This window comes from Nomascus leucogenys, chromosome 3 (assembly GCF_006542625.1).
Source record: "Nomascus leucogenys isolate Asia chromosome 3, Asia_NLE_v1, whole genome shotgun sequence".
Taxonomy (NCBI): Eukaryota; Metazoa; Chordata; class Mammalia; order Primates; family Hylobatidae; genus Nomascus; species Nomascus leucogenys.
Genome location: NC_044383.1, coordinates 40962299 through 40989510, shown reverse-complemented (window position 1 = coordinate 40989510; position 27212 = coordinate 40962299). Strand labels below are relative to the sequence as shown.

At 39.7% G+C, this 27212-nt stretch overlaps 1 protein-coding gene across 1 annotated transcript in view; it reads left to right on the top strand.

Moving 5' to 3' along the window:
* Positions 1 to 27212, top strand: part of KIF11 (kinesin family member 11) — a 64756-nt gene that overhangs the window by 18122 nt on the left and 19422 nt on the right. The window contains exons 7-14 of the mRNA XM_030809254.1: positions 2708 to 2798; positions 3044 to 3286; positions 6614 to 6709; positions 11254 to 11342; positions 19341 to 19428; positions 21069 to 21257; positions 23064 to 23271; positions 24211 to 24383. Coding sequence (XP_030665114.1) covers positions 2708 to 2798; positions 3044 to 3286; positions 6614 to 6709; positions 11254 to 11342; positions 19341 to 19428; positions 21069 to 21257; positions 23064 to 23271; positions 24211 to 24383 — 1177 coding nt within the window. The remainder of the gene's footprint in view (positions 1 to 2707; positions 2799 to 3043; positions 3287 to 6613; positions 6710 to 11253; positions 11343 to 19340; positions 19429 to 21068; positions 21258 to 23063; positions 23272 to 24210; positions 24384 to 27212) is intronic.

The window sequence follows — 27212 nt, the reverse complement described above, 5'->3', positions numbered from 1 at the left end:
TCTTTTACTGAAATATAAAATTCCTTTTTAAAAAATTGTTTATTTTCCTCTCTTACCACTCTATTTATTGAAATATAAAATCCCTGTCATAAATTTACGTAAGTTAGAACTCCTTTTTTCTTGTAAAGACCCCTACAGGACAAATTCCAAATTCTACAAAAATAGTTTACTAAAACAGAAGTGTTTTGTGTGTGTGTGTGTGTGTGTGTGGTCTTTAAACCTCAGAATGTAATAGAAAAAGCAATGGATTGCAAATTAGATATTTGTGTGTAGTCTCAGTTTCGCAGTTAATTCAGTATGTGACTTTTTGTAAATAAGTGAATTTATCTGCATATCAGTTTCACTGGGCTACAAAATTATTGTTAGGATTAGAAGTATTATTTCTTTGCTGGCTTGTAGTTGAAAATTTCTATAAAATGCCATAACAATTACAGTTGCAACTCTAAAAAAAGTTTGCATTTAAAGAAAGAAGAAAAATATAACATAAAAGTGATTAAGATCATGGAATTTTGGATGATTTCAAAATTTTAATTAAATTTTCACTTAATGGCTTTCCAATAAAATGGAAATTTTATTCTGTGGTTGATTTATAACTTAATTTCATGTAGAATTTTGAGAACTGAACTCAAGACTAGGTAAAATTTCTTTAGGTACATTTCACTAAAGTATAAAATTTCTATTTTTCCTTTTTTCTTGTTTGTAGACTTGTATAAAGGTCACTTTTTATGAAGGTATGTGACAAAGAGGAGAAGCTAATTCAGTTTTCCCAAATTAGAGCCAACTTCAATGCTTATTTGTATTAATTGCCTAATCTGGATTAGGAATGGGTAGATAATGGTAGAAAAACATGAGATAAATAGTATTATTATTATTATTATTATTATTATTATTTTTGGGATGGAGCCTCTCTCTGTCCCACAGGCTGGAGTGAAGTGATGCGATCTCGGCTCACTGCAAGCTCTGCCTCCCGGGTTCACACCATTCTCCTGCCTCAGCCTCCTGAGTAGCTGGGACTACAGGTGCCTGCTACCACGCCTGGCTAATTTTTTGTATTTTTAGTAGAGACGGGGTTTCACTGTGTTAGCCAGGATGGTCTCGATTTCCTGACCTCGTGATCCGCCTGCCTTGGCCTCCCAAAGTGATTATAGGTGTGAGGCACCATGCAAGGCACCATACCCGGTGGAGATGAATATTATAATTCAGATCTATAGTTTACATTTATGTTTTTCCTTGGATCTTCCTCCTTTTCTGTAATTTTAAATAATTTAAATAATTTTATAAAAATGATACTTGGCTGGGCGCGATGGCTGACGCCTGTAATCCTAGCACTTTCAGAGGCCAAGGCGGGTGGATCACTTGAGGTCCGGAGTATGAGACCAGCCTGGCCAACGTGGTGAAACCCTGTCTCTACTAAAAATACAAAAATTAGCTGGGTGTGGTGGCGTGTGTCTGTAATCCCAGACACTCGGTAGGCTGAGGCAGGAGAACTGCTTGAACCCAGGAGGCAGAAGTTGCATTGAGCCAAGATTGTGCCATTGCACTCTAGCCTGGGCAATAAGTCGCAAATAAATAATTTAAAAAAAGATACTTCATTTTTTTTTTAAGTAACATGAAAGTACAAAAAAGAAAATTGAAACTTACCAGATTCTCTGTCAATTGTCAGTGATATTAACAAACATAATAATGTTCACCAAATGCCATTGGATAAAGAAAGAATGTCTTTGGTCATCTGTATAATTTTTTTTACCCCTAAGATAAAAGCACAGTATTTGTTTTGTTTTTTGTTTTTTTGTTTGTTTGTTTTTTGAGACAGCGTCTCAGTTTGTCACCCAGGCTGGAGTGCAGTGACTCAATCATGGCTTACTGCAGCCTTGACCTCCTGGGCTAAAGTGATACTCCCACCTGAGCCTCCAGGGTAGCTGGAACTGTAGGAGCGTGCTACCATGCCCAGCTAATTTTTAAATGTTTTTGTAGAGATGGCGGTCCCACTATGTTGCCCAGGCTGGTTTCGAACTCCTGGGTTAAAGTGACCCTCCTACCTTGGCCTCCCAAAGTATTGGGATTACAGGCATGAGCTACCACCCCTGGCCTGAATATCAGTATTCAGCATAAGGTAGACTTTTGAACATTTTATAATCTAGCAGTGATTATCTTGTAGTGTTTTAGTAATCATGCTGTTTACTATTTCTGCTGTTAGGGGATAGGAGTCATCTATTTCTGATGACAGTCTCAAAGCAGAGAAGTGTACTTGTGCATGTACACAACAGCTGACATGGATGGAGAGGTGGAAGCGTAAACTAATGCCTTACCTGGTACCATTTGAATTTATGGTAATGACATATTTCAAATGGTTCTTAAGAATAGAAGATTGATTACAAGCCATCTCTTCTTGACATACCAGGCAACTGTTTCGACCCCACCCACGTCTGGCTTTCAGAGGTGCCTCAGGATTCTAAGTCTTTTAGAGTTTTTTTTCAGATAGCTTCTTATTGATGCCTCTTTTGCAGGCAGTAGATATGAGAAAACAAAATCCTAATCACTGTTCTATCCATCTCCTGTCTTCCAAAATACTCTCGATATCTCCTGTCTGATGTTATCGTTCTCTACTCATGTGGATTTAGATCTTCCTTTCCTGTTTTCAGTATTTCAGAAGCAGCAAATGCTATTTTACATTATAATGACTGGGCAACTTGATATTGTTTTCTAGTCGTTCCCACTCAGTTTTCTCTGTTACAATACATATGAAAGAAACTACGATTGATGGAGAAGAGCTTGTTAAAATTGGAAAGTTGAACTTGGTAAGCATCCACCTTAATACTACTGTTTCACTCTTAAACACCTTATAGAGCAGCTTGAAATTTTGTCCTTGAGACAAAATTTTTGTGGTTACTGGGTGATTAGCTTTGTAGTGGGAGAAGAAATTTGTTAATTACAGAAAAATTATTTTGCTGGCTATTTAATACATTATGTATACTGTGAGAATGAAAGTCTTTGAATCCAAATCCAATAGACTCACTTTTTATTTTTATTTTTAAAATTAAAGGTTGATCTTGCAGGAAGTGAAAACATTGGCCGTTCTGGAGCTGTTGATAAGAGAGCTCGGGAAGCTGGAAATATAAATCAATCCCTGTTGACTTTAGGAAGGGTCATTACCGCCCTTGTAGAAAGAACACCTCATGTTCCTTATCGAGAATCTAAACTAACTAGAATCCTCCAGGATTCTCTTGGAGGGCGTACAAGAACATCTATAATTGCAACAATTTCTCCTGCATCTCTCAATCTTGAGGTAAGCCCTTTGAAAGGAAGCTGCAAGTGTAGTAGCTGTAATTGTTATTCAGCTATTATATATTTTAAAAGTTCATTTACTAGGATGGGCACAGTGACTCACACCTGTAAACCCAGCACTTTGGAAGTCCAAGGTGGGCGGATCACTTGAGCTTAGGAGTTCGAGACCAGCCTGGGCAACATGCCGAAACCTTGTCTCTACCAAAAATACAAAAAATTAGCTGGGTTTGGTGGTGTACACCTGTGGTCCCAGCTACTTGGGGGGCTGAGGTGGGAGGGTCACTTAAGCCTGGGAGGCAGAAGTTGCATTGAGCTGAGATCATGCCACTACACTCCAGCCTAGGTGGCAGAGGGAGACCCCATCTCAAGAAAAAAAAAAAATGTGTATATATGTATTTATATATATCATAGGAAAAAAAAGTTCATTTAGTAGCTTAATTTTATTTTTTTTTTTTTGAGACAAATCCCACTCTTGTCCCCCAGGCTGGAGTGCAATGATGCGATCTCAGCTCACTGCAACTTCCACCTCCTGGGTTCAAGCGATTCTCCTGCCTCAGCCTCCCAAGTAGCTGGGATTACAGACGCCTGCCACCACACCCACCTAATTTTTGTATTTTTAGTAGAGATGTGGTTTCACCTTGTTGGCCAGGCTGGTCTCAAACCCCTGACTTCAGGTGAGCTGCCCGCCTTTGTCTCCCAAAGTTCTGGGATTACATGCGTGCGCCACCGCCCGGCCCAGCTTCATTCATTCTATGCTATAATGTAAAAGAATCTGGACATTGCATATGAATATATACAGGAGGACACTCCTGAAGAAGTTATCTTTTTCCTTCCTGGCAGAGTTTTTAACCTTAAAAAGCCAGTTTCTTAATGGCTTTTTCCACACAGTCTTCAAAGAAAATTGCTGTGGTCATTAGCAGTGGGTGGTGTGTGGAGATTTAATTGAGGACTTAGAAGCAGGTCAAGTGAATGCTCGCTAGTGTGGTAGAGGCTGCTTAGAGAACACTGAAGATGGCGTTGGATGTGTGAGAACAGAGAGGAAAACCAAGAGAAGTAACAAAGATGGTAAAATGTACGCTTACTTTATTGCTATCATCTGCCTTAAGTGGAAATTTTATTTATTAATTTTTTAATTTTTAGAGGTAGAGTCTCATACTGTTGCCAAGGCCGCAGTACAGTAGCATGATCATGGCTCGCTGCAACTTAAATTCCTGGACTCAAGTGATTCCCCCAACCACAGCCTCCTGAGTAGCTAGCACTACAAGTGTGAGCCACCAGGCCTGGCTAAGTTTTGTTTTGTTTTGTTTTAAATAGAGACGGAGGTCTCACTATGTTGCCCAGGCCGGTCTTGAACTCCTGGGCTCAAGGGATCCTCCTACCTCAGCCTCCCAAAGTGCTGCGATTATAGGCATGAGCCACCTTGCTTGACCTAAATGGATTTTAAAAAGCTTTTTTAGGCCAAGCACGGTGGCTTACGCCTGTAATCCCAGCACTTTGGGAGGCTGAGGTGAGTGGATCATCTGAGCTCAGGAGTTCAAGACCAGCCTGAGCAACATGGTGAAACCCCATCTCTACTAAAAAATACAAAAAATTAGCTGGGCATGGTGGTGCTCGCCTGTAATCCCAACTACTCAGGAGGCTGAGGTGGGAGAGTTGCTTGAACCCAGTAGGTGGAGGTTGTAGTGAGCCGAGATTGCGCCATTGCACTCAAGCCTGGGTTACAGAGCGAGACTCTGTGTCAAAAAAACAAAAAAATTTTTTTAAGGTCTCCAACTTCCCCTTCATTAAAAAAAAATCTTTGTTGAGATTTAATTCACGTACCATAAAATTCACTGATTTAAAGTATTTTAATTTAATAATTTTAGTATATTTACAGAGTTGTCCAACCATTGCCAAAATCTAAGTTTTGAACATCTTCATAACCTCAGAAAGAAAGCCTGTGCCCATTGAAATTACTTTTCCACTTGCCCCACTCCCATCTCTACTGCTTTTTGCATCTATATATTTGCCTATTCTGGATATTTCATATAAATGGAATTATGTAATATGTAGTTTTTGTGACTGGCTTCTTTCACTTAGCATAATATTTTCAAGGTTCATCTGTGTTGTAGCAGCAATACTTTATTCCTTTTTACGGGTGAATAATATTCTATGGTATGGATATGGGATTTTTTTTTTTTTTTGAGATATCTTGCTCTGTTGCCCAGGCTGGAGTGCAATGGTGTGGTCTTGGCTCACTGCAACCTTCGCCGCCCAGGTTCAAGTGATTCTTCTGCCTCAGCCTCCTGAGTAGCTGGGATTACAGGCACCTGCCACCATGTTGGCCAGGCTGGTCTCGAACTCTTGACCTCATGATCCACCTGCCCCGGCCTTCCAAAGTGCTGGGATTACAGGCGTGAGCCACTGTGCCCGGCCAATATAGGACATTTTGTTTATTCATCAGTTAGTAGATTCATTGAGCTTTGTGGTTTTTTGTTTTGTTTTGTTTTGTTTGTTTTTTTTGAGACATGGTCCCTCTCTGTTGCCCAGGCTGGAGTGCAGTGGCACATTCACTGCAACATCAACCTCCTGGCCTTAAGTGATCCTCCCACCTTAGATTCCCAAGTAGGTGGAACTATAGGCACATACTACCATGTCCAGCTAATATTTATTTATTTATTGTAGAAACAGGATCTCCCTGGCCGGGCGCGGTGGCTCACGCTTGTAATCCCAGCACTTTGGGAGGCTGAGGCGGGCGGATCACGAGGTCAGGAGATCGAGACCACGGTGAAACCCCGTCTCTACTAAAAATACAAAAAATTAGCCGGGCGTGGTGGCGGGCGCCTGTAGTCCCAGCTACTCGGAGAGGCTGAGGCAGGAGAACGGCGTGAACCCGGGAGGCGGAGCTTGCAGTGAGCCGAGATTGCGCCACTGCACTCCAGCCTGGGTGACAGAGCAAGACTCCGTCTCAAGAAAAAAAAAAAAAAAAAAAAAAAGAAACAGGATCTCCCTATGTTGCCAAGGCTGGTCTCGAACTCCTGGGCTCAAGTGACCCTCATGCCTTGGCCTCCAAAGTGCTGGGATTACAAATGTGAGCCATCATTGAGTTTAAGAATAGTCTAAAGGAAATTATCCTAAGGGTCGAGACTCTGAAAATTGAAGAGAAGGGAAAAAAGGATTGAACAACTTCCTTTATAAAGGTTGGGCATAGTGGTCTTAATGACTGGATTTCAAAATTAGATATAACTATAAAATATTACTTGTAAGTTATTATATAACATATTTTAGATAACAGAAATACATTATTCTCACAATATCTTCAGTAATTGACCTTTCCTTTCCATGACAGGAAACTCTGAGTACATTGGAATATGCTCATAGAGCAAAGAACATATTGAATAAGCCTGAAGTGAATCAGAAACTGACCAAAAAAGCTCTTATTAAGGTAACTGTGAATTTTTGTAGAGTAATGTAATCTTGTTTGACAAATGTGAAAATAAGAAACCGAAGTGGGAGATAATAGTTAAACAAGATTTGTTAAATTGCCCATGGAAGGCTTTTTATATAGTGATTTAAACTAAATGTCTTACATGTTAACATATTTTTTTTGTAATGCTGATATGTTGACTTTACCAACTTTATCAACTGAGTTGGTACTCTTAGCAAAATTTTCATTTGTTTACATTTACAAAATTTATTTATTTGCATTTTTGAGGTATAATTTACATGCTGTAACATCCACCTAATGTAAGCATACAATTCAATGATTTATAGTGCATTTACAGAGTTGTGGAATATAACCACGATCTAGTTTTAGAAAATTTGTTATCACTATCCAGTTTCCCTTTGCTCCTTTACAATCATGTGGCCACTGACCTGCTTTCTGTCTATAGATTTGCCTTTTCTGGACATTTCCTATAAATGGAATCATGTAATATTTGGTCTTTTGCATCTAGTTTCTTTTGCCTAGCATAACATTTGGGGTTCCACATATAACATGTATCAGTAGTTTATTTCCTTTCATTGCTGAATAGTATTCAATTATACACTGATAATATGACATTTGGATCATTTCCAGTAATGCCATTGTGAACATTTCTGTACATGTCTTTGTGTTGATGTGTTTTCATTTCTCTTGGGTAGATATCTAGGGATTTATTTCTGGGTTGTATAGTAAGTTTATGCTCTAAGAAACTTTTCCAAGTAGCTGTACCACTTTATATTTCCTACAGCAGTTTATGAGGTCTGCAATTTCTCCACCTCCTCTTTAACACTTGTTATGGTCAGTCTTTTTAAATTTTAACCATTCTAAGGAGTATGAAGTGGTACTTCAGTACGGTTTTTTTGTTTTTGTTTTTGTTTTTGAGATGAAGTCTCACTCTTTCGCCCAGGGTGGAGTGCAGTGGCACGATCTTGACTCACTGCAACCTCCATGTCCCAGGTTCAAGTGATTCTTTGGCCTCAGTCTCCCGAGTAGCTGGGACTACAGGTGTGCACCACCATGTCTAGCTAATTTTTGTACTTTTAGTAGAGATGGGGTTTCACCATGTTGGCCAGGCTGGTCTTGAACTCCTGACCTCGTGATCTGCCCGCCTCAGCCTCCCAAAGTGCTGGGATCACAGGCGTGAGCCAATACGCCTGGCCCCAGTATGGTTTTAATTAGCATTTCCCTAATGACTAATGATGTTGAACATCTTTTCTTGTGCTTATTATCTATTTGTCTATCTTTTTTGGTGAAATGTCTATTCAAATGCTTTGCCCAATTTTAATTGGTTTGTCTTATTAAGTTGTAAGGAGTTCATGTAGTCTAGATACAAGCCCTTAATGAGATATGATTTACAAATATTTCTTCCCAGTCTGGCTTTACTTTTTCCTTTCCTTGATTTTTTTTTAAATAAAGTTTTTAGTATTGAGATAATTATAGATTCACATGCAGTTATAAGAAATAATACAGAGAAAACAGACCAGGCACAGTGGCTCATGCCTGTAATCCCAGCACTTTGGGAGGCCGAGGTAGGCAGATTGCTTTAGATCAGGAGTTCGAGACTAGCCTGGCGAACATAGTGAAACCCTCATCTCTACTAAAAATACCAAAATTAGCTGGGCATAGTGGCGCGTGCCTGTAATCCCAGTTACTCAGGAGGCTGAGACAGGAGAATTGCTTGAACTCAGGAGACAGGTTGCAGTGAGCTGAGATCGTGCCACTGCACTCCAGCCTGGGAGACAGAGTGAGGCTCTGTCTCAAAAAAAAAAAAAAAAAAGTAATAATACAGAGAAATCCTTTGTACATTTTGTTGAACTATAGAATATTACCACGGGGATACTGATATTAATAACAATCCACTGATCTTTCCCAATTTTCCTTACACGTGTATGTGTATGTATATTTAATTCTAGACAGTTTTGTCACATGTATAGGTTCATGTATTCACCACCACAATCAAGATACTGAACAGTTCCATCACCACAAGGACCCCTCATATTACTCTTTGGTAACCACTTTTCTTCCCACCATATCCCTCCTTTCCTGGTACCCAGTAATCTGTCCTCTATCATTTCAAGACTGTTATTGATTGGAATCATACATTATGTAAACATTTGAGATTGCCTTATTTATTTCTTTATTTATTTTGAGATGGAGTCTCACTGTGTCGCCCAGGCTGGAGTGCAGTGGTGTGATCTCAGCTCACTGCAACCTCCGTCTCCTGGGTTCAAGCAATTCTCCTGCCTCACTCTCCCAAGTAGCTGGGATTACAGGTGTTTGCCACCAAGTACAGATAATTTTTTGTATTTTTAGTAGAGACGGGGTTTCACCATGTTCGCCAGGCTGGGTCTCAAACTCTTGACCTTGTGATCCACCCACCTTGGCCTCCCAAAGTGCTGGGATTACAGGCGTGAGCCACCACGCCCAGCAGATCTTTCTTTTTTAGTACTAAGTAGTAGTCCATGGTGAGTATGTACCATACATACAGTTTTTGTAACCATTCACTTATTGAATGACATATGAGCTAATTTCAGTTTTTTTGCTATTACAAACAAAACTGCTATTGACATTTATTTATAGGTATTTATGTAAACATAAATTTTTATTTTTCTGGGATAATTGCCCAAGAGTGCAATTGCTGTGTTGTATAATAATTGAATGTTTATTATTTTAGGGAACTGCCTGTTTTTCAAATTGGCTATATCATTTTACAGTGTATGAGTGATCTAGTTTCTTCACATCCTCACCAGCATTTGGTGGTGTAACTTTTTTATTTTAGTCATTCCGATAGGTGTGGTAGGTGATAGATATCTCATTGTAGTTTTTAACTTGAATTTTTCTAAAGGCTAATGATGTTGAGCATCTTTTTAATGTGCTTATTTGATGTTTATATATTTATGTATGTATAGCATATACATATATTGCTTATTTATATATAACATACATGTATAACATATACATGTATATATATATTTATTTCCCATTATAATTTATTTGTGGAAATATCTGTATATTTGTCCTGTAGAGTTTTACCATAGTATCTTTTGACGTGTTCCTCTGTTCTTTGTATTTTCTGTAAATTTGTAGCTGAATCTTGAGGCTTGATTAAATTCAAGTTTTGTCTTATTTATTTTTGGCAAAACTAATTCATAAGCAGTAGTGTCTTCTTCCATTTAGAAGTATATAATGTCTGGTTCTTTGTCTTTTTTGCTTATTTTGAGACGGAGTCTCGCTCTGTTGCCCAGGCTAGAGTGCAGTGGTGCCATCTCGGCTCACTGCAAGCTCCACCTCCTGAGTTCACGTCATTCTCCTGCCTCAGCCTCCTGAGTAGCTGGGACTACAGGTGCCTGCCACCACGCCTGGCTAATTTTTTGTATTTTTAGTAGAGACGGGGTTTCACCATGTTAGCCAGGATGGTCTCGATCTCCTGACCTTGTGATCCGCCCGCCTCGGCCTCCCAAAGTGCTGGGATTACAGGCGTGAGCCACTGCATCCGGCCAGAGGTATAGTTCTTATAGGAAAGGCAGGACACATGCTTGATTAATTTCCTTTATTTGCCAATTTTGAGAATAATGAGTTGGTTTCCTAGGTTTCTTAGTGTCATTGTAAATTCATAGATTTAAACTATTTGTGTTAACCCATTGTAGTTGTTCTCCTCACTGATGCTCAGATTGGCTTATCTTTGGCCAGGGGTATATTAGTCTGTTTTCATGCTGCTGATAAAGACATACCCGAGACTGGGCAATTTACAAAAGAAAGAGGTTTATTGGACTTACAGTTCCACATGGCCGGGGAGGCCTCATAATCATGGCAGAAGGCAAGGACGAACAAGTCACATCTTAATGTGGGTGGCAGCAGGCAAAGAGAGAGAGCTTGTGCGGAGAAACTCCTGTTTTTAAAACCATCAGATCTTGTGAGACCCATTCCCTGTCATGAGAACAGCATGGGAAAGATCTGCCCCTAGGATTCAATCATCTCCCACCAGGTCCCTCCCACAATGCGTGGGAATTATGGGAGCTACAAGATGAGATTTGGGTGGGGACACAGAGCCAAACTATATTAAGGGGTTACATCCTCGAGTGGCTTATTGAGTCCTTTTGATTAACCTAATAGGCTTTGCTTAGCTTATTTCCTTGTCTTATTTAACAAGATGTTCTGTGTTAATCTTGAATATTTCCTGCCTCAGTCCTGGAATCAGATGCTTTTATAAGGAATCCTGGTTAATTTTAGTGGGAAATACTGCTACCAACCTGGGTACTGGAGGTTGTGGTTATTCTTGGGAAGTCCATATTTTTAGAATGAGTGTATTTAAAAAGGAGCTTTGAAAGACTTCATTTCTAAACAAATTAATATTGATTAAAAAGTATGGTTATAACTTTTTATCATACTTCTTTAAGTTTTAAAAGACATAAAAAGGCTAACTTTACATTTTATTTGATGCATATCCTTCCCAAACTGAATGAAAAAAGTACTAAACTGACACCTACAACATTCCTCTTGTGTAGGAGTATACGGAGGAGATAGAGCGTTTAAAACGAGATCTTGCTGCAGCCCGTGAGAAAAATGGAGTGTACATTTCTGAAGAAAATTTTAGGTAAGCCCTTGGCTATGGAGTTAATTTCCAAGAATAAGCATTTCTGATAACAGGCTACTTGAAGTAAAACTTATGTAGCAGTAAGTAAAATCTTTATATCCAGTGCCGATAAATACTTCATTTTGTGTGTTTCTTTTGAGACAGGGTCTCGTACTCTCACCCAGACTGGAGTGCAGTGGCACAATCTTGGCTCACTACGTCCTCAATCTCCTGGGCTCAAGTGATCCTCCTGCCTCAGCCTCCCAAGTAGCTGGGATTATAGGCACGAGCCACCACACCCTGCTAATTTTTGCATTTTTTGTAGAGACAGGGTTTCACCATGCTGCCTAGGCTTCTATTTTGTTTTGACATTAACAAGTAGCTATCAAACACTTTTTGTAAAATCTTTTACTAACTTTTAATTTTTAAATCATTAATTCATACGAAGTTTCAAGAAGAGTACAAGAGAGGTTTCATGTATTCTTCACCCAGTCTTCCTCAGTGGTTATCTCTTATATAATTATAGTACAAGGCTGGGTGTGGTGGCTTACACCTGTGAATCCCAGCACTTTGGGAGGCCAAGGCAGGCGGATCACCTGAGGTTGGGAGTTTGAGATTAGTCTGACCAACATGGAGAAACCCAATCACTACTAAAAACACAAAATCAGCCGGATGTGGTGGTACATGCCTGTAATCATAGCTACTCCAGAGGCTGAGGCAGGAGAATTGCTTGAATCTGGGAGGCGGAGGTTGTGGTGAGCCGAGATCGTGCCATTGCACTCCAGCCTGGGCAACGAGAGCGAAACTCTGTCTCAAAAATAAATAAATAAATAAAATAATAGATAAATAAAAAATAGGCTGGATGCCGTGGCTCACGCCTGTAATCCCAGCACTTTGGGAGGCTGAGGTGGGCAGATCACCTGAGGTCAGGAGTTCGAGACCAGCCTGGCCAACGTGATGAAACCCCGTCTCTACTAAAAATACTAAAATTAGCCAGGCATGGTGGCAGGTGCCTGTAATCCCAGCTACTCGGGAGGCTGAGGCAGAAGAATCGCTTGAACCGGGGAGGCAGAGGTTGCAGTGAGCTGAGATAGCAGCATTGCACTCCAGCCTGGGGAACAAGAGCAAGACTTCATCTCAAAAAAAAAAAAAAAAAAAAAAAAAAGAAAATAAATAAAAAATAATTATAGTACAATATCAAAGCTGGGAAGTTGACCTTGATATAATATGTGTATTAGTTTGTTCTTTTTTTTTTTTTTTTTTGAGACGGAGTCTCGCTCTGTCGCCCAGGCTGGAGTGCAGTGGCGCAATCTCGGCTCACTGCAAGCTCCGCCTCCTGGGTTCACGCCATTCTCCTGCCTCAGCCTCTCCGAGTAGCTGGGACTACAGGCGCCCGCCACCACGCCCGGCTAATTTTTTGTATTTTTTAGCAGAGACGGGGTTTCACCGTGGTCTCGATCTCCTGACCTTGTGATCCGCCCGCCTCGGCCTCCCAAAGTGCTGGGATTACAAGCGTGAGCCACCGCGCCCGGCCCAGTTTGTTCTTATACTACTATAGAGAACCACTTGAGACTGGGTAATTTATAAAGAAAAGAGGTTTAATTGGCTCACAGTTCCATAGGCTGTACAGGAGGCATGGCTGGGGAGGCCTCAGGAAATTTAAAATCCTGGTAGAAGAGCTAAGGAGAAGCAAGCACGTCTTCACATGGCGGCAGGAGAGAGAAAGTGAAGAGGAAAGCACTGCACACTTTTAAACAACTAGATCTTGTGAGAACTCATTCACTATCATGAGAACAGCAAGGGAGAAGTCCATCTTTATCATTCAGTTATCTCCCACCAGGCCCCTCCTCCACCATGTGGGGATTATAATTCAACATGAGATTTTGGTGGGGACAGAGAGCCAGACCATATCAACATGTGTATATAGTTCTATGCCATTTTGTCACTTATATAGATTTGTGTAACCACCACTGCAATCAAGATACAGAACTATCCTATCATCACAAGGATCTCTCTTGCTAATTCACTATAGTCACACTCACCTCATGTTCTCCATGATTCCTAACCCCTGGCAACCACTAATCTGTTCACTTTTTAAAGCCCTGGAGTAATTTGTTCAAAGGAAAGCTTTTATTGAGGCCCATTATATAAAACAATAATAATAACAGAGAAAACAAGGGCAAGTGGGATGCTAAGGACTATAACTTGAAAATTCCTGATTGTGTTTATCCTTGAAGATATTAGGAAGCAAGACTTTCACAGAGCATTTTTTAAAAGTTAATAGTGATAAAAGATACTAGATGTAATTAATAATCAGAAGCATTTTAGTATAATCTTTTACTGAACTTTTTTGTAGATGTTAACACTCTAATAGTATATAAATCATTTAATAAACTTAGTTTTTTCTGTGTTATTTCCAACTGTCGTAATATATTCCATGAATGTGTAAGATGCCCTAGAATCAGAACAATGTAAGATTGTGGGTTAGTTAACAGTTTACCATCACTAAAGGAGATGTTCTTTTTTTGATGCTTTAGAAGTAAAAAATAATTGGTGAGGCACTCAATCCTGGCCTGTAATCTTTAGAAATGATATCGATTATTGGCGGCTTTCATCTTTCTGATTTTATTTTTGAACTTAAGAAGTAACTTTGGTTTTTGTCTGTTTAGTCCCATGATTGAAAATATGCTGTTTGCTCTCTTTTTTTTTAACTTTTATTTTAGTTTCAGGAGTACATGTGCAGGTTTGTTCTATAGATAGATTGCATGTAACAGGAGTTGGTGTATGTATTATTTTGTCACCCAGATAATAACCATAGAACCTGATGGATAGCTTTTCAATCCTTACTCTCCTCTTACCCTCCACCCTCGAAGAGGCCCAGGTGACTATTGTTCCCTTCTTCGTGTCCATGGGTACTCAGGGTTTAGCTCCTACTTATAATTGAGAACATTTGGTGTTTGGTTTTCTGTTCCTATGTTAGTTTGTTTAGGACAATGGCATCCAGCTCCATCCATGTTGCTGCAAAGGACGTGATCTCATTCTTTTTGTCTTCGAGACAGTCTTGCTCTGTCACCCAGGCTAGAGGGTAGTGGTGTGATCTCGGCTCACTGCAACCTCTGCCTCCCAGGTTCAAGTGATTCTCCTACCCCAGCTGCCCGAGTACCTGGGATTATAGGCACCTGCCACCATGCCCAGCAAATTTTTTTTTTTTTTTTAAGTAGAGATGGGGTTTCAGCATGCACCATGTTGGCCAGGCTGGTCTTGAATTCCTGGCCTCAAGTGATCAACTCACCTCGGTCTCCTGGAGTGCTGGGATTACAGGCATGTGCCACTGCACCCAGCCATCTTGCTCTTTTTTATGCCTGTGTAGTATTCCATGGTGTATATGTACCACATTTTCTTTATCCAGTCTACTGTGGATGGATAGCTAAGTTGATTCCACGTCTTTGCTGCTGTGAATAGTGCTATGATGAACATATGTGTGCATGTGTTTTTATGGTAGAACAATTTATATTCCTTGAATATATACCCAGTAATGGGATTGCTGGCTCGAATAGTATTCCTCTGTGTGGCTTTTTTTTTTTTTTTTTTTTTTGAGATGGAGTCTTGCTCTGTTGTCCAGGGTGGACTGCAGTGGCACAATCTCGGCTTACTGCAAACTCTGCCCCCTAGGTTCAAGCAATTCTCCTGCCTCCGCCTCCCAAGTAGCTGGGATTATAGGCACCTGCCACCGCACCTGGCTAATTTTTGTATTTTTAGTAGAGATGGGGTTTCACCATGTTGGCCAGGCTGGTCTCGAACTCCTGACCTCAAGTGATCTGCCTACCTCGGCCTCCCAAAGTGCTGGATTACAGGTGTGAGCTACCATGCCCTGCCGGTATTTTTGTTTTAAGTTCTTTGAGAAATCGCCAAACTACTTTCCATAATGGCTGAACTAATTTTCATTAGCAGTGTATAAGCGTTCCTTTTTCTCCACAACTTTACCACCATGTGTTATTTTTTGACTTTTTAATAATAGCCATTCTGACTGGTGAGATGGTTTCTCATTGTGGTTTTGATTTGCATTTCTCTAACAATTAATGGTGTTAAACATATTTTCATATGCTTCTTAGCCACATGTATATCTTCTTTTGAAAAATGTCCATGTCATTTGCCCAGTTTTTTTTTTGTTTTTTTTTTTTTTTTTTTTTTTTTGAGACACAGTTTCACTATTGCCCAGGCTGGAGTGCAGTGTGGCGCAATCTCAGCTCACTTCAACCTCCACCTCCTGGGTTCAAGCGATTCTCCTGCCTCAGCCTCCAAAGTAGCTGGGATTACAGGTGCCTGCCATCATGCCCGGCTAATTTTTGTATTTTTAGTAGAGATGGGGTTTCACCATGTTGGCCAGGCTGGTCTCAAACTCCTGACTTCAGGTGATCCACCCACCTCAGCCTTCTAAAGTGCTGGGACTACAGGTGTGAGCCACCACGCCCCGCAATAGTTTCTTTTGTTATGCAGAAGCTCTTTAGTTTAATTACCTCTCATTTGTTAATTTCTGGTTTGTTGCAATTGCTGTTAGCATCTTCATCATGAAATCTTTGTCAGGGCCTATACCACTTTTTTTTTTTTTTTTGAGACGAAGTCTCGCTCTCTTGCCCAGGCTGGAGTGCAGTGGCGTGATCTTGGCTCACTGCATCCTCTGCCTCCCGCATTCAAGCAATTCTCCTGCCTCAGCCTCCTAAGTAGCTGGGATTACAGGCACCCGCCACCACACCTGGCTAATTTTTGTGTTTTTAGTAGAGATGGGGTTTCACCATGTTGGCCAGGCTGGTCTTGAATTCCTGACCTCAAGTGATCTGCCCACCTCCGCCTCCCAAACTGCTGGGATTACAGGTGTTAGCTACCATGCCCAGCTGGGCCTATATGATTTTATACTTAGAAAACCCCATAGTCTGTTCATAAGCTCCTAGATCTGATAAACAATTTAAGCAGAGTTTCTGGATACATAATCATTGTACAAAAATCAGTAGCATTCCTATATACCAATAATGTCCAAGCTGAGTGCCAAACAAGAATGCAATTCCATTCACAATAGCCACAAAAACAGTAAGATACCTAGGAATACAACTAACCAGAGAGGTGAAAGATCTCTATGGTAAGAATTATAAAACACTGCTGAAAGAAATCAGAGTTGACACTAACAAATGGAAAAACTTTCCATGCTCATGGATAAGAAGAATCAATATTGTTAAAATGGCCATACCACCCAAAGCCATTTACAGATTAAATGCTGTTCCTCTCAAACTACCAATGACATTCTTCACAGAAAAAACTATTGTAAAATTCACGTGGAACTGGAAAAGAACCCAAATAGCCAAAGCAGTCCTAGGCAAAAAGAACAAAGCTGGAGGTATCACATTACCTGACTTCAAACTATACTACAGGGCTACAGTAACCAAAACATCATGGTACTGGTACAAAAACAGACACACAGACCAATGGAACTGAATAGAGAGCCCAGAAATAAAGCTACACACCTACAGCCATCTGATCTTCGACAGAACATGCAATGGGGATAAAACTGCCTGTTCAATAAATGGTGCTGGGATGACTGGCTATCCATATGCAGAAGATTGAAATTGGACCCCTTCCTTAACGCCCATATACAGAAATCAACTCAAGATGGATTAAAAACTTAAATGTAAAACCTAAAACTAAAAGCCCTTGTAAAAAACCCAGGCGTTTGTTCTCTAATAGACATGAGGCATAATCTGAGATAGTTTTGTCTGAAAAAGCTTTTGGAATTAGTACAGTGTCAGAGAAGAATCACAAAAACTACAGCCAACATTTAAAACAGGATAATGCTTTATTTAAGCCAAGCTTAATAGACATTTTAAAACCATATCAAAATCATCTCATCCATACAATAACAATGTTTTATTACCCCTTGGCATTCACTATAAAAAAGCATTTCAAATAATCCCGTTTTACATAAAAGATCTATTTCTATGTATTTAATTTTAATTTTTATTTTTGAGACGGAGTCTCACTCTGTCACCCAGGCTGGAGTGCAGTGGCGCAATCTTGGCTCACTGCAAGCTCTGCCTCCTGAGTAGCTTGGACTACAGTTGCCTGCCACCATGCCCTGCTAATTTTGTTTTTGTATTTTTAGTAGAGACGGGGTTTCACCATGTTAGCCAGGATGGTCCTGATCTGCTGACTTCGAGATCTTCCTGCCTCGGCCTCCAAAAGTGCTGGGATTACTGGCGTGAGCCACCGCGCCCGGCTGTAGAAGATCCATTTCTAATAAAAAGCTAATATATTTAATCAAAAGACTATTAGAATTAACTCTTCTCTTACAGCTCTTTTCTAGCTTTTCCTTTCGTCAACAATATCTCTAGCTAATGTTAAGGGAATTTGTATTCACGGAAGAATCTTTGTCATTTAAGCATAATGTGAAATAGAAAATTGTTGGTTGTTATCAAAGAATTAGATGAGCAAATACAGGCATTCATTTCTGAAACTTACTCAAGAAATCAGAGACCCATTAAAGTGGGTTTGGAAGACCTGTGAGCTTTGTGCTTGAGAAAAGCATTGCTCTATTTTACTTTTTATGACTTCTTTTGACTTTGACTTCATCTTCTAATATTTTTGTTGAATTTCATTTCTGCTGTCAAATTTTTAGTTTCTAAAAACTCTTTTCTGCCATCCCTGTCCCTCCTTTTGAAAAATACAGCATCCTTTTATTTTATAGATCTATTCCTTATCTCAGAAACATTATTAATGTTAATAAAGTTTTCTTTTATGTTTTTCTTTCCTTTGGGATCTTTTTTTCCCCGTTGTGATATCCGTCATTTGTATTTATTTTCTTCAAATGTCTAGTGATTTTTGGCTGGCAATTAAGATTGATTAGAAGCTTTGTACATGGGTGAGGATTATGGACCTGTAAGTTCACTATAGATGAAAAAGTGGTGATCTCAGTCTTAAGTGTGGGCTTCCATCAGATATCATTCTTTGTTGGATTTTTTTTCTTTTGGACAAGGCCTCAGTCTTTCCTGAGAAGATTTGCCCAGTTTGCTTGGAGATTTTTCTAGCTGCTGATATTTTTTGATTAGAGTGTGTATAGGGGGCTGAGGATTCCATCATTTAGTATGCAGATTTACACTTACATGCTTATTTCTAGTCCCTAAACCTTCTGCAGTCCATGGTGTCTAGTGAAAGTGAACCTGGAAATTCTGCTGCAATTCCTATAGACTAGTGGCTCTCAATGGGAAATGGTGTTGGGGGACTGGTGGTGGTGGGTGGTTTTGTCCCCCAGAGGACATTTGGCAGGGTCCAGAGACATTTTTTATTGTCATGACTTGGATGGTACTGAACATCCTAAAATGTACAGGACATCCCCACAATGAAGAATTATTTGATCCACTAGTGCTGAGGCTGAGAAACTCTGCTCTAGAGAGTAATCCTTTGTTCTCATGAGGGTTATGTGGTGGGGTGAGAGTGGTGTTTGTGCTGGTGTGTGTGCGTGTTGCAGCAGCAGGGAGTGTAATTGCTCTGTATACATACTTTAAGTCTCAGTTTTTAACCCCTTCCTTCTAAGACACCTGATGCCTTAAAGTCCCACATTTTTCCAGCATTCTGTGGGGGCATATTTATATTCTATATCTCTGATTATAGACACTTAGTTTGCATTCCCTCCTCTCTCTACTTTGAGTTATAGTCAGTCCTTTGTTAGCTTTCTAGCTTCTCAAATTTGGTACACACATGCTTTTCCCCTCATAGGTAGGGATTCTTAGTTTCAGAATTGAGGGCAAGGGAAAAATATTTCATTTATAAAACAAAGACAAGGAATATAATTTGTTCTTTGTAATTTGTATTTATTGCTTATTGACGCTTAGGTATCAAGTGACACTTGGGTATCAAGTGATGGTGATGAATGTTGGAAATGAGTTTGTGTAGCTGTCACAATTGTGTTAGAATACATTTTGTAGGAGTTAGAAAAAATATTAACTGTTAAACTCATATTAAACTTTATTTTAGAGTCATGAGTGGAAAATTAACTGTTCAAGAAGAGCAGATTGTAGAATTGATTGAAAAAATTTGTGCTGTTGAGGAGGAGCTGAATAGGGTAAGCATCATTTAAAATGATATTTACTGTTATGTGAAAAGCAAATATTGAAAGAAAATATTAGAATGTGAAAGACCTAATATTTTTTCCTTCAAGATTTTTTTTTTTTTTTAGATGGAGTCTCGCTCTGTCACCCAGGCTGGAGTGCAATGCCGTGATCTCGGCTCACTGTAACCTCTGCCCCCTGGGGTCAAGTGATTCTCCTGCCTCAGCCTCCCGAGTAGCTGGGATTATAGGCGTGCACCACCATGCCCAGCTAATTTTTTTTGGATTTTTAGTAGAGACAGGGTTTCACCATGCTGGCCAGGCTGGTCTTGAACTCCTGACCTCATGATCCACCCATCTCGGCCTCCCAAAATGCTGGGATTACAGGCGTGAGCCACCGCACCCAGCTCCTTCTTTTTTTTTTTTTTTTTTTTTTTTTTTTTTTTTTTTTTTTTTTTAGACGGAGTCTCGCTCTGTTGCCCAGGCTGGACTGCAGTGGCACGATCTCGGCTCACTGCAAGCTCCTCCTCCCGGGTTTGTGCCATTCTCCTGCCTCAGCCTCCCGAGTAGCTGGGACTACAGGCGCCCACCACCACGCCCGGCTAATTTGTTGTATTTTTAGTAGAGACGGGGTTTCACCGTGTTAGCCAGGATGGTCTCGATCTCCTGACCTCGTGATCCGCCCGCCTCGGCCTCCCAAAGTGCTGGGATTACAAGCGTGAGCCACCGCGCCCGGCCCCAGCTCCTTCTTTAAGATTTTATTTAAAAAAAAAAAAAAAAAAGATTTTATTTTGCTGACCCTTATACTGAAAGTAAGTTATATCATGATTTTTTACTATCATTAATCATATCAAAAAAGCTGACAGCTTATATTAATAAAACATTACAAGAAGTTAACTGAATTGTTTGATTTTGTTATTAAAACTACAAAATAGTGAATGCTGAAGCATTTTTGTTAACATGTTTATCAGATGAAGGAATACAGATATTGGGAGAGACTGGACGTTAAATAAAAGTAATATAACTAAGGTAGGCAAGAGGCCTGACCTTTCAGGGCCACCCTCATATTAATACCTTTATTTATTTATTTTTAATTATTTTTTAGAGACAGGGTCTTGCTCTGATGCCCAGGCTACAGTGCAGTGGTGTAATCATATCTTACTGCAGCCTCAAACTTCTGGTCTCAAGCAACTCTCCTGCCTCAGCCTCCTGAGTAGCTGGACTTTAGGCGTGCACCACCATGCCCGGCTAATTATTTTATTTTTTTTTGTAGAGATGGAGTCAGTCTCGCTATGTTGCCCAGGCTGGTCTCAAACTCTGGGGCTCAAGTGATCCCCCTGCCTTGGCCTCCCAAAGTGCTGGGGTTACAGGCGTGAACCACCTTGCCGGGCCACATCAACACTGTTATATTCAAATCCATTGACAATGTTGAAGGAAACTGAAGAATTAATAGTACTACACCAAACCTATTATTTAATCTCAAAGTGTTGAGTAAGATTACAGAAAGAAACAGGATGACATATTTGTGTTAACCTACCGGGTAACTTGTTACAACTTTTGCATGGAAATAATTTGTTTCATTTTTCTAATCTTATGAACTAGCCAGATATCCTACCAGCCAGATCAGCGTTTTTTAAATTCTGTGTTATATTTAGGTTACAGAGTTGTTTATGGATAATAAAAATGAACTTGACCAGTGTAAATCTGACCTGCAAAATAAAACACAAGAACTTGAAACCACTCAAAAACATTTGCAAGAAACTAAATTACAACTTGTTAAAGAAGAATATATCACATCAGCTTTGGAAAGTACTGAGGAGAAACTTCATGATGCTGCCAGCAAGGTTTGTCCCTTGTGTTGATTTGTACTCATATTAAATAGAGAATGGGTAGAAAAAATTTTCTGTGCTTAAGCATTAAATATTCTGTTTATTCACCCCAAATGGTATTTCTGTCCATTTAAAAAACATTATTTTACTATTTCATCCATATTTTTCTCAGTGGAGATGTCGACTTATGAAAAAACTACTCCTGCTCCTGGAGTTTTGAAAATAGAACATAACTTAGCCGGGCGTGGTGGCTCATGCCTATAATCCCAGCACTTTGGGAGGCCAAGGCAGGCGGATGACCTGAGGTCAGGTGTTCAAGACCAGCTTGACCAACATGGAGAAACCCGTCTCTACTAAAAATACAAAATTAGCCGGGCGTAGTGGCACATGCCTGTAATCCCAGCTACTCAGGAAGGCTGAGGCGGAAGAATCGATTGAACCCGGGAGGCAGAGGTTGCGGTGAGCCGAAATCACACCATTGCACTCCAGCCTGGGCAACAAGAGCGAAACTCTGTCTCAAAAAAAAAGAAAATAGAACATAACTTTATATTTTGTAGACATTTAGAATAGTGATGCTGTGATGCTTTTTCTTTGTGGGGATGATTGAACCTAATTAGTCATTAAGAATTTAGTATGTTCTGGCCAGGCGTGGTGGCTCACGCCTATAATCCCAGCACTTTGGGAGGCCGAGGTGGGTGGATTGCTTGAGGTTAGGAGTTCGAGACCAGCCTGACCAACATGGTAAAACCCCATCTCTACTAAAAAAAAAATACAAAAATTAGCCAGGCGTGGTGGCACATGCCTATAATCCCATCTACTTGGGAGGCTGAGGCAAGAGAATCGCTTGAACCCAGGAGGCAGAGGTTGCAGTGAGCCGAGATCATGCCACTGCACTCCAGCCTGGGTAACAGAGCAAGACTCTGTCTCAAAAAAAAAAAAAAAAAGATTATGTTCTGATGATGAAAGATGTTGAAAGTATTTAATTTTTTATTAGTTGTACTTTTTTTTTTGAGACAGACTCTTGCTTTGTAGCCCAGGCTGGAGTGCAGTGGCATCATCTCAGCTCACTGTAACCTTTGCCTCCCAGGTTCAAGCAATTCTCCTGCCTCAGCCTCCCAAGTAGCTGGGATTACAAGCACCTGCCACCACACCCAGCTAATTTTGTATTTTTAGTAGAGACAGGGTTTCACCATGTTGGCCAGGCTGGTCTCAAACTCTTGACCTCAGGTGATCCACCTGCCTAGGCCTCCCAAAGTGTTGGGATTACAGGTGTAAGCCACTACACCCAGCCATTAGGTGTACTTTTGAAGAAATAGAAGAACATAGAAGGAAAAAAATTTCTGAGGAAGCATAATTATTGCAATAACTGACAAAATCAGTTTTCCTCACTTGCGTAGATGGCTACAGGAAGGGAAATAAACATTACTGGGCACCTGGATAAATTAGCATGAGTTAAAGCATTTCTTCTGATACAATGTCTAAAATTGACTTTTTTTTTTTTTTTTTTTTTTTTGAGACAGTCTCTCTCTCTCTCTCTGTCACCCGGGCTGGAGTGGCGGTAGCACAATCTTTGGCTCACTGCAACCTCCACCTCCCAGGTTCAAGCAATTCTCCTGCCTCAGCCTCTTGAGTAGCTGGAACTACAAGTGTGTACCACCACGCCCGGCTAATTTTTGCATTTTTAGTAGAGACGGGGTTTCACCATGTTGGCCAGGCTGGAAAATTTACTAGTTCTTATCAAGATAAATCCTTGTGTAGATGCTTTCATCAGATTCCTTTCGCCATATCCATTTTGTCTAACACTTATTTTTAAAAATATAGCTGCTTAACACAGTTGAAGAAACTACAAAAGATGTATCTGGTCTCCATTCCAAACTGGATCGTAAGAAGGCAGTTGACCAACACAATGCAGAAGCTCAGGATATTTTTGGCAAAAACCTGAATAGTCTGTTTAATAATATGGAAGAATTAATTAAGGATGGCAGCTCAAAGCAAAAGGCCGTGCTAGAAATACATAAGACCTTATTTGGTAAGTTCAGGCTGTTCTGTTCTAGTCTTGATGTGTTAAGTGTGATGTTGATTTCAAAATGATAATTTAATTTTGTGAAACATAGATGACAGTGTCACCAATACTCTCTACCATGCACAAACTATTTGTTCAGGCTGAAGATTAATGTTTTTATTGTCTTCGAATTAAAACAAATCTTTTTCCCTCCCTACCCTCCCTTCTGTTTTCTATAAAATGTTACGTTTATTAAGTAACTAAGTATATAAACGTTAGAAGTAGAAGTCCTCTTTTTCCCTGACTCTGCCTCCTGACCCTGGGTCATTCACCATAGGTGTTATTGTTAAATTTCTTGGACCTTTTTCTAGAAATTTTCTGTGCATAAACATTCTGCAACTTTTTTTGGGGGGGGGGGCATATATATATTGATGGTTTGCTATATTGTCAGAATATGTTTGTGTCTCATTGTTTTTAACTATTATCTCCCTTTAGAAAAAAGTATGTTTATTTAGTGTGAACTACTATCCTCATTATGGAAAATTTGGACATCCAGAAATATAAAAATTTAAAAAATCATCTAGACTCTAGTCTCACTAAGCCAAGCACTATACATTTTGGTATTGATTTCCAGTTTTTCTTTTCTTCTGTAAACTTACCATAATTCTGTATATTATTTTTAGTTAGAGATTAATTGTAGAATATTCTAATTCTTTATGTACTATGAATTATAGTTATGGGTCTGATACACTTACAAATGTTAAGGGCTTACAGAGCACTATAGAAAATTGTAATGTATATTTAAATATTTCCTTGCTTTGTAGTGAGCCAGTTCTTTTAAGCTCGTTATTACAAATTCTACAATAAGGGTATACTTTTGCCAACTTCTTTGAAATGGTTTGAACTGTATTTAATATATTTATGTCAAAGTTTACATCTTTCTGTTTTTTTGTTTGTTTGTTATAGGTAATCTGCTGTCTTCCAGTGTCTCTGCATTAGATACCATTACTACAGTAGCACTTGGATCTCTCACATCTATTCCAGAAAATGTGTCTACTCATGTTTCTCAGATTTTTAATATGATACTAAAAGAACAATCATTAGCAGCAGAAAGTAAAACTGTACTACAGAAATTGATTGTTAGTACATCCTTTAAAATATTTTTGAAGGGTTACATTTGATAAGTATTTGATAAAATATTTTGAAGGGTTACATTTGATAAGTCTTTATAAACAATGTTAACTGCTATTCTTTCATCTTGAGCTTTGCTAGACACAGTCATAGACACGTCACTGTGAGAGAGTACATATATATATATATTTTGTTTTGTTTTGTTTTGTTTGTTTGTTTTGAGATGGAGTCTCGCTCTGTCACCCAGGAGTGCAGTGGCGTGATCTCGGCTCACTGCAAGCTCTACCTCCCAGGTTCATGCCATTCTCCTGCCTTAGCCTCCCGAGTAGCTGGGACTACAGGCGCCCGCCACCACACCCATCTAATTTTTTGTGTTTTTAGTAGAGACGGGGTTTCACCGCGTTAGCCAGGATGGTCTCAATCTCCTGACCTCGTAATCCACCCGCCTCGGCCTCCGAAAGTGCTGGGATTATAGGCATGAGCCACCGTGCCCGGCCAGCCTCTCTTTTTATTTTTATTTATTTATTTTTTTTAGCCTCTTCTTGGCTCACTGCAACCTCTGCCTCCTGGGTTCAAGAGATTCTCTTGCCTCAGCCTCCCGAGTAGATGGGATTATAGACATGTGCCACCACGCCTGGCTAATTTTTGTATTTTTTTTAGTAGAGATGGGGTTTTACCATGTTGGTCAGGCTGGTCTCGAACTCCTAACCTCAAGCAATCCACCTACCTTGGCCTCCCAAAGTGCTGGGATTACAGGCGTGAGCCACCGTGCCTGGCCGAGAGTACGTTTATATTTTTAAAGACAGATCTCTCCACTGTTTATTCTCTCCCAGAAAGATTATTTTCAAATGTACGGAACTCACTTTTGAAACCTTTTTCACTCATGTTTTGTAACATTAGGAGTAGGAATTACTAGTGAGGCTTCTAATGACTAAAGGGCAAGTTTAGCACCACATGATATCAAGAGACGTGTTAGTTGGCCCAGAAATTGGCAAGTCACTCTTTCGCCAGGGGTCCTGGACCCAACCAGAAGGGGATATTGGGTAGTTAATTTTAAAAGTACAGTAATATATGATAGTAATAATGGTGCAAGAAAAATATCTTAGAATTCTGGGAACACATATCAATTCTTAGGGTTAGATCTGTGTGGCTATGCCCTTCTGGGCCATAACTATAAATCTTTTCTCCAGAGTTCTATGGAAGTCACTCATCTAATTGCACTTAATATTACCTCCTTCATACTTGATTTATATATAGTCTTTATTTTATAATTGTATGGTTGGTCTAGGAAGTTCTTAGCCATATAATTTATTTGTTTTCTTTGTGCAGAGTCTTTGCCTCCCTTCTTCAGTTTAACAATATTTATTAAACAATTTCCAAGTAAATACTACAAATGTTAGCTGACCCTCTGCCTCAATTCAGTGCTTAGATTACATTATTTGATAGGTTTTCTCAATCACCCAAATTTGACAAAGTTAAAAGATATCCTAACTTTTCAATATTGATTCATTCATTAAATGGTTGTCTGTATATATACAGGCATATTTCAGAGATATTGCAGGTTTGCTTCCAGACCACTGCAATAAAGTGAATATTACAATAAAGCAAGTCATGAATTTTTTGCCTTCCCGGTACATATAAAGGTTATGTTGACCAGGTGCAGTGGCTCACACCTATAATTCCAGCACACGCCTGGTGGGACAATCAGAACACAAACAACGTTTATCAGTTACATTTGCTGTTTTATAGGGGTACAGTTTATGGTACCCCAAGACAATTACAATAGTAACATCAAAGATCATTGATCACAGTGTATAATGAAAAAGTTTGAAATACTGCAGTAGTTACCAACATGTGATGCAGAGACAGAAAGTGAGCACATGATATTTGAAGAAAGTCACTGATAGACTTGCTCAAGGTAGGGTTGCCACAAACCTTCAAGTTGTAAAAATTTGGTATCTGTGACGCATAGTAAGGTGAAGCACAATAAAATAAGCTATGCCTGAACTGATATATTTCTACTTACCAAGTTACAATTTTTGCTTGAATTAAAAGAAAAGAGGCATGTAGCTCTCACAAAATTAGTTGAAATTGGTAGGCTAGCTCTTCTTTCCAAAAGAATGTCAGTAGGCCTATAAGTATTTACTAATGTATTTCTGTTATACTTCCTCAGCCCTATCCTACCCAAAAGAGCTTAGATCAGGATTTTTTTCTTTTTATAAATATTTTCAATCTATACTACATTCTTAATTTTCCCTATTTCTTGACAAGAACAACATCTTTCACAAGTTCTTCTGATATAATAGGATGTAAGTCATCTCAGATCTTCAAAGTTAAATACTTCCAGCCCAAGGGCTAATCGTGATGACTACTTGGTCTCAGCCTTTTTGACTGGTTACCTAAACTTGTTTGAAATTTATTTTCTTAAAATACACCTGTAGGTTTTTTAAAATTTATTTTCTTTGTTTGGAGTGCTGAAATCTTATTAACTGTCATTTTCCTCTCTTTTGAATTCTTCTGACTTCTGTTTCATTAAACTATTAAGAAATAGTTCTGGCTGGGTGCAGTGGCTCATCTCAGCACTTTGGGAGGCCGAGGTGGGCGGATCACTTGAGATCAGGAGTTCGAGACCAGCCTGGCCAACATGGTGAAACCCTGTCTTTACTGAAATACAAACATTAGCTAGGCGTGGTAGCAGGTGCCTGTAATCCCAGCTACTTGGGAGGCTGAGGCAGGAGAATCGCTTGAACCCAGGAGGTGGAGGTTGCAGTGAGCCGAGATCACGCCATTGCACTCCAGCCTGGGCCACAAGAGTAAAACTCTATCTCAAAAAAAGA